Consider the following 7,657-nt stretch of genomic DNA (forward strand, 5'->3'; position numbering starts at 1 on the left):
CGCCTCGTGATTGGTCGAGCACCCGCGGGGTCCCGCCCCCCTTCCCCCGCGCCTGGCGGGGTTTGGCCCGCCCGCGCCGCCGTCAGCGCGCGGCGCCGCGGGGGGTGCCGGGAGTTGTAGGCGGAAGAGAGGCTGTGAGAGCGGCGGGAGGGACTGTTTGGGGGGTTCCCCCGACGTAGAGACCCCCCCGCAGGTACCGCCCGACCGCACCGGGGTGAGCGGGGAGCGGCGAGGAGCGCGGCAGGGCGTCTCAGAGGGTCCTGCGGGCAATAGGAGGTCGCGGGTCTGGAGTGAGGGGGACCCCAGGGAGGCCTTGGGCCTGAGAGGCCAAGGGAGGCCCGAGGAGACCCCGAGTCTGATACAGGGAGACCTCAGAGAGACCTCGGGGAGATCTCGGGGTCTGAGCCAGGGAGAGTCCTGGGAGGGTCCAGGCCTGAAACCACAGGGAAACCCCAAAGGGAGCCCAGAGAGATCTCACACCTGCTTTAGGGAGACCCCAAAGAGATCCCAGAGAGCCCCTAGAAAGACCCTGGTCCTGCTCCAGGAAGACCTCAAGGAGTTTCCCCGCTTGAGACCACAGACAGACCCCAAAGAGACCCCAGGTCAGCTCCAGGGAAGTCTCAGGGGAAATCCCAGTCCTCCAGAGAGACCCCCAAAGCGATCCCAGGGAAGCCCGGGATCTGCTTTAAAGAGACCCCAGGGAAACCCCAAAGAGTCCCCAGGTTGGCTCCAGGGAAGACCTCAGGGAGACCCCGGGCCTGCTCCAGAATGACCCTAGGGAACTTTCCAAGGGAAGACCCCAAGGAGTCCCCAGGGAGGTCAGGGCTCTTTGGAGCAACCTGGCTGCTCCAGCAATTCCCACAGGGATCCCCCAGGATCCTGCCCTGGCCCCCATCCCTGACTCCCAGCTCTGCTCCGCTGGGACCCCCCAAGCAGAAGTTTGGAAGTCCCTTGTGGGCAAACTTCAGGTGGTGAATGACTCCCTGGATCCTTGCTAAGACATCCCTTGGGATCCAGCCACCTCCCAGGCCCTTCCCAAGACATCCTATCCCTCAGGACCCAGCCACCTCCCACCCCCATATTCCTCAGTATCCAGCCACCTCCCAGCCCCTTCCCAAGGGATTCCCTCAGGATCCAGCCACCTCCCAGCCCCTTCCCAAGGGATTCCCTCAGGATCCAACCACCTCCCAGCCCCTTCCCAGGGGGATTCCCGAGGGATCTGTGCCCAGCTGACCTCTGTCCCCATGTGCCAGCCGGGTGCCATGGATGCCCTGCACGAGGCCGGGATCTGGGCAGCCCTGGCCCTGCAGGCTGGGCCGCCCTGGCTGGAGCAGTTCTGGGTCTACCTGACATCCCACTTCGATCCCAAATCCATCTACACCTTCTGCTTCCCGCTGGCCCACGGGCTGGATGCCCGGGTGGGGCTTATGGTGCTCTGGATCGGGCTCGTGGCCGAGTGGCTCAACGTGGTCCTCAAATGGTGAGGGGGTGGCACTGGGGGTGGCACTGGGGGTGGCACTGGCATGGGGACACTGCTCAGGGAAACTCCTGGAGTTCTGGGCACAGACTCCCTGCAGCATTCCGCAGGGTCACCCGAGCTGCCCCAGGCATCTGCCAGGAATCCCTGGCAGAGGAAACCCCGGGAGGCATCAGGACTAGCAGGGATCCTGCTCTTCTGCTGTGGCTCCATCCCTGGTAATCCCAGGATGAGTGGCAGGGATCCTGCCCTCATGGGCCACCTGGGATGGGTACAGGGATCCTGCCCTCCCACCGTGGATATATCCCTGGAAATCCCGGGAAGAATGGCAGGAATCCTGCCCTCCTGCTGTGGCTCCATCCCTGGTAATCCTGGGATGAATGGCAGCCCTCCTGCTGGGGCTTTGTCCCTGGAAATCCCGGAATGGTTGGCAGTGATTCTGCCCTCCCAATTCCCCAGATACCATGGGATGGGTGGCAGGGATTCTGCCCTTTCCAATCCTCTGGGATGGGTGGCAGGGATCCTGCCCTCCTGCTGTGGCTCCATGCTGGGTTCCCCTGGGATGGGTACAGGGATCCTGCCCTCATGGATCCCCCAGGATGGGTGCAGGAATCCTGCCATCCCACTCTGGCTTCATCCCTGGAAATCCCAGAATGGTTGGCAGTGATTCTGTCTTCCCAAATCCCCAATACCATGGAATGGGTGGCAGGGATCCTGCCTTTCCGGGTCTTCTGGGATGGGTAGCAGGGATTGTGCCCTCATGGATCCCCCGGGATGGGTGCAGGGATCCTGCCCTCCTGGATCCCCTGGGATGGGTGGGAAGGCTCCGTGTTTTCCGTCCCTCAAGGTTCCTGTTTGGGGAACGCCCGTACTGGTGGATCCATGAGTCCGGGTTGTTCTCCCAGGAGGAGCTGGAGAAGTTACCACTGCGCCAGTTCCCGGTCACCTGTGAAACAGGACCAGGTGAGTCGCAGGTGAAGCCTCCATGTGTCCCGGACAACCCGGTGATCCCTGGGGAGGAGCCACAGGAGCCAGGAGGCTCCACCCCTGCAGGAATGCCGGGCTGGAAGCGGGAAAAGCCGTTCCTTAGCCAGGAAATATGAGGGAACAGCAGGGAGCGGGTCCGACGCCGCCGGCGCTGGCACAGCCCTGCGGCACCAACGGCTCCGGGGCCAGGAAACCCACGGGAGAGTCTGGGAATGTCACTGCTCCACCTGGGCTCCCTGTAAACATGCCTGGAGTTTCGGGCACCGGCTCCATCCCCATCCCTGAGCCTCCAGACCCAGCCAGGAGGGATCCCTGGGTGCAGGCAGGGTTAGGCTCGACATTCCCAGCTCTCATCCCGTTGGGACAAGCTCCCCCCGACCCTCCATGTGCTTCCCCCCACCCAGGGAGCCCCTCAGGCCACTGCATGATCCCCGGGGCGGCCCTGTGGCCACTTGTCACCGCACTGACAGCTGAGGTGGCCCGGAGAACCCGCAGGTGAGTCTGGGATGGGCAGTGCCTGGAAGCTTCCAGAGCACCTGTGGGAAGAGGGGTAGGATGTGGCACCCCTCCTTGGCAGGCAGCACCCATGGGAGATAGGCAGGATGAGTCCCGGGATGGGGAAACTGTCGCTTGGAAGTTTCCAGAGCACCTGTGGGAAGAGGGAGGTGGGATGTGGGACCTTTCTTAAGTGGGCATGGTGAGTCTGGGATGGGGAAACCAGAGCTTGGAAGCTTCCAGAGCATCTTTGGGAAGAGGGAGGTGGGCTGGATGAGTCCTAAGATGGGGAAAGCAATGCTTGGAAGCTTCCAGAGCACCTGTGGGAAGAGGAGATGGGATGTGGGACCCCTCCTTGGTGGCAGGGGGAGTCTGGGATGGGCAGTGCTTGGAAGCTTCCAGAGCACCTTTGGGAAGAGGCAGGTGGGATGTGGACCCCTCCTCAGCAGGGGGTGAGTAGGATCCCTTCCCCTCCCAGCAGGGCAGCTCCAGGGGGACACATGCCCTGGCAGCTCGGGAAGAGACTGTGAGACCCCCCCCCCTAACATTTTTTTCTTGCCTTCTTCACCTCTGCTTCACCCATTCCTGCTGGTCGGTGGGATCAGTCTTGCCCTGCCTGGCCAGAGCAGGAGCCAGAGGCTGCCTCCCTCCATCACTGACCCCAGTTCCCTTCCAGCCGGGTGCTGAAGCTGATCCCTTTCCTTGCCTACACCCTCTTCCTGGTGGCCATGGGGCTCTCCCGGATCTTTGTCCTGGCCCACTTCCCCCACCAGGTGCTCACCGGCATCCTGGCAGGTGAGGGGAGTGGGGGGCACACATATTCCAACACCCGTCCTGGCTCAGGGCGTTGGGGGCACCTTCCCCTTCCCTCGAGCCCCTTTCCCAGTCCATCCCAGTCCCAAACCTGCCTGTCCCCTGTGCCAGGGTCGGCGCTGGGCTGGGCTCTGCAGCGCTGCCCCCCCAACTTCCGCGCGTTCCGGTTCTTCGTGGCGGTGGCTGTGGTACTGATGCTGAGTGCACTGGCCCTGCACAGCCTGGCCACGGCTGCTGGCATCGACCTCGACTGGTGAGTGCCCAGGGAGGATGGGGGATATCCCCAGGGATCAGCGTTCCAGGGTGGAGGGGGGTATCCCCAGGGATCAGCCCCTCTGGGTGAAGAGTGGTTATCCCCAGGGATCTGTTCCCAGGCTATTGTGGGGAACAGCCCCAGGGATCTGCCTCCAGACCATTTCGGGATGGGACTAACTGCAGGGATCTGCCCCCTACGCAGTTTTTGGGAGGTGCTGGGGGGAACAGCCCCAGGGATCTGCCCCAGACTGGTTTTAGTGCGGGGGTATTATCCCCAGGGATCTGCCCCCAGATGTTTGAGGGGAGGGTACTAACCCCAGGAACCTACCCCCAGGCTGTTTTTCGGGGGGTACTACCCCCAGGAATCTGTCCCCCAGGCTGTTGGGATCCAGCCCCAGGCATCTGCCCCCAGACCATTTGGGGAGGGGGCTACACAGAGATCTCATCTGAGACTGTTTTTGGGATGTGTGGGGGGGTACTAACCCCAGGAATCTACCCCCAGGCTGTTCTTCGGGGAGTACTATACCCAGGGATCTGCCCCCAGACTATTTTGGGATGGGAGTAACCCCAGGGATCTGCCCCCTACACTGTTTTTGGGAGGTGGGGGGTGGTCCTATCCCCAGGGATCTGCCCCCAGACATCTGGGGATGGGGGGGATGCTATCCCTAGGGATCTGCCCCCCAGACTGTCAGGATCCACTCTGACCTACCCCCAACCCATTTGAGGAGGGGGCTACCCCAAAGACCTACCCCCAGCCTCTTTTTGGGGTGGGGGGAACACCAACCGTGGAGCCCCCCCCGCAGGTCCCTCCGCCTGGCCAGCGCCTGGTGCTCGGACCCGGCGTGGCTGCGGCCAGACACGCGGCCCTTTGCCTCGCTCTGCCGGGTGGTGGGCAGTGCCCTGGGGTTGGCCCTGGCCGCCGAGACCCCCCCGCGCCGCCGGGACGAGGAACAGCTCCTGGATGGCCGCCTGCGGGTGGCGAGCACGGTGCTGGCCCTGCTGGCCCTGCAGCTGGTGCACAGGCTGCCCAGGCCCTCGGACGCGGCCGCCCTGTACAGGCACGTGGTCGTGCACTACGCGGCCGGGCCCTTCCTGGTGGTCTCCGTCCTGCCCCGGTTTGTCATCGCCCTCAGGAGCTTCCTGGAGCCCTCCCAAGTTCCCCCCCCCACCAATTAGGAGCCCCCCGCCCTTGTTCTGGCTTGTTCTCGACCTCATAGAGTAGGGGGATCCCTGACCTGCCCCGGCTCATCTGAGAGCCCCCCACACTGAGTAGGGGGATGCCCACTCCCTGCCCTGGCTCATCCTCAGCTGCGCCCAGGGTCCCCCCCCCACTGAGTTGGGGTCCCACCTCCTGCCCTGGCTCATCCTCACCTTCACTTGCCCCCAGGGACCCCTCAGACTGAGGAGGGGAGTCCCTGCTCATCCTCACCTGACCCCAGGGACCCCCCCCCACACTGAGCAGGGATCCCTCTCTTGTCACGGTTCATCTTCCCCCTCACCTGCCCCGGGGACCCCCCCAGTGCAGATTAGGGGGGTCCCTGCACTTCTCCCAGCTCATCTTCACCTTCACCCGCCCCCGGGGACCCCTCACTAAGTAGGGGGTCCCGGCTCATCCTCACTCGTCCTCAGGGACCACCCCCCCACCGATTTGGGGAGTCCCCGCCCCCTCCCGCTGATTCCCACCCCCCCGTCCCAGCTCTGCCCTTTGCTGTGCCCATCGCCGGTGGCTTCAGGCCAGGGGAACCCCTCCAGGCCCCCCCAGTTGTTGCACTGACAGCCCTATCCCCCCTCCCCCGGGCAGCAGGACCCCCCCGGGGGGACAGAGCTGGGGATGCCCCCTGCCCAGCAGGTCTGGGGACACAGCATAGGGACAGCCCCAGCCCGGGGGTCACTGACCTGCCACCCCCCACACACCTCCAGCTGCCCCAGTTCTCCCAGTTCTCCCCTCTCTGGAGCAGGGATGGGACACCCCTCCCCAACGCCGGGAGCCCCCCTTATACCACCGGAGGCGGGGGGGGGTCACCTCGTTTCTTACCAAATAAAGCACCAAAACCAACCCACCGGGCCGAGTCCTGCAAAGACACGGGAGGGGGGGGGGGCACACGGCAGAGCTAGGGGGTCCCAGGGCAGGGCTGGGAGGGGGACAGAACCCCCCCAGCCACAGTGTGGGGGGGGTGACAGGGACGGACAGAGCCCCTCCAGACACGCTGGGGGGGACACGTTGGTCCCCTCCCTGCACCAGTTGCTGTAGATGGGGAAACCGAGGCACAAGGGGACACCAGGAAGCCTTGGGGACACCAAGGGATGGGAACAGGGACACGGGGCCCCTCCCCACCCCCCAAAGGCAGTGGGGGCCGGCGGGTATTGCCAGAAACAGTTTATTTATACAAGGACGAACATCGGTGACATCTTACAAAATACTGAACCGAGACCCAGAGCGAGCGTGAGCGGGGGGTGGGACGGACAGCAACCGAGGGGGGGACACGGGGGGACACACGGGGGTGGAGGGGACACCAGCCCAAAGCAAGCCGGGCACACTGCTGGGGGGCCGGCACCCCCTTCCCCCCCATCCCGGGGGTGTTTCCCCTTCCCGGGATGGGGATCTGGGCCCCCCCCCCCCCCCCCACCACCACCACACACGGGGTGTCCCCAACACTGGGGACACCCACACTGGGGTCCTCACAGTGACACCCCTCCCTTCCTCACCCTAAACTGGGGTACTTTCCCCCCCACCCCGGGTTAGGAGAGGTGACCAAGGACACGTCCTAATTTGGGGACGCCCCCAAATTCCTGTCACCCCCAAAATAACCCACGACGGGTTGTCCCTGTCCCCACCCCTCCACCCCCCCATTAAAAAAATACTATTAAATAATCCATCTGTAATAAAATTATATCCCTTTTTAGGGGGGTGGTTGGGTAGTTTTCTCCCTTTTAAAGCTAAAATCGCTCCGAGGCCCCTCTGGCTGGTGATAAAACTGGAAAATTAAGTGGTTTTTTCTCTTTTTTTTTTGTGTCTCTTGTTTTTTTTCCTCCTCTTAAGAAAAAATTTGATCCCAACGAAGGTGTGACAAAGGGATTATGGGGGGGGGACACACACAGAGCTCGTCCCTTTGTCTCGTGTCCCTGTCCCAAACGGGGAGGCCGAGGGGAAAAAAAACAAACAAGAAAATTAAGAAAACCCAAAATTAAGGGAAATTAAGGCATTAAAAAAAAATAATTAAAGGCACAAATATTTCCCATCGCCTCCCCTGGGGGTGGGGTTGGAGGAGCAGGGGGGAAACAAATGCCAGAGCCGAGGAGGGAACAAAGGGGGACACACACACACAAAAAATAGAAGGGGAATTAAGGAAAAATCCCTAAAAAAGAGAGAGAGGAGTGCCGGGGGGGTCCGGGCAGCGACGGGGGGGGACCCGACGGACACGGTGGGGACACGGGGTGCTGGTGGAACCGCTGCTGCACAAGAGACACAACCGCAAACACCGCGGGGGAGCCGGGGGGGGCACTGGACAGGTAGGGGGGATTTTTTTTGTGGTTTTCTACTCTTTTTAATAGAAAAAGAAAATATTTTCCTCTTTTTTCTGGTTTTCCTTCTGGTTTCTGCCTTTTTTTTTTGTCTTTTTTTTTTGGTCT

The 7,657-nt window shown here is 62.5% G+C and overlaps 1 protein-coding gene across 2 annotated transcripts; it reads left to right on the top strand.

Moving 5' to 3' along the window:
* The first annotated feature begins 95 nt into the window (after window positions 1-95).
* Window positions 96-7,019, top strand: G6PC3 (glucose-6-phosphatase catalytic subunit 3). Of its 2 annotated transcripts, none has more exons than XM_032711458.1 (7): window positions 96-214; window positions 1,254-1,480; window positions 2,325-2,440; window positions 2,869-2,959; window positions 3,636-3,754; window positions 3,884-4,025; window positions 4,831-7,019. In XM_032711458.1, the coding sequence occupies exons 2-7, from the start codon at window positions 1,263-1,265 to the stop codon at window positions 5,201-5,203; spliced, it is 1,059 nt and encodes a 352-aa protein (XP_032567349.1). In that variant the 5' UTR covers window positions 96-214; window positions 1,254-1,262; the 3' UTR covers window positions 5,204-7,019. The 2 variants fall into 2 exon arrangements, with proteins under 2 accessions (XP_032567349.1, XP_032567348.1); XM_032711457.1 differs by having other exon boundaries at window positions 96-193.
* Window positions 7,020-7,657: the final 638 nt, after the last annotated feature.

This window comes from Chiroxiphia lanceolata, chromosome 26 (genome assembly GCF_009829145.1).
Source record: "Chiroxiphia lanceolata isolate bChiLan1 chromosome 26, bChiLan1.pri, whole genome shotgun sequence".
Classification (NCBI taxonomy): Eukaryota; Metazoa; Chordata; class Aves; order Passeriformes; family Pipridae; genus Chiroxiphia; species Chiroxiphia lanceolata.

Coding starts and splice junctions, on each gene's coding strand:
- G6PC3 (XM_032711458.1), top strand. CDS start 1,263: ATGGATGCCCTGCACGAGGCCGGGATCTGGGCAGCCCTGGCCCTGCAG. Junction 3,755..3,883: donor GCTCACCGGCATCCTGGCAG/GTGAGGGGAGTG, acceptor CCCCTGTGCCAG/GGTCGGCGCTGGGCTGGGCT. Junction 4,026..4,830: donor GCTGGCATCGACCTCGACTG/GTGAGTGCCCAG, acceptor CCCCCCCCGCAG/GTCCCTCCGCCTGGCCAGCG.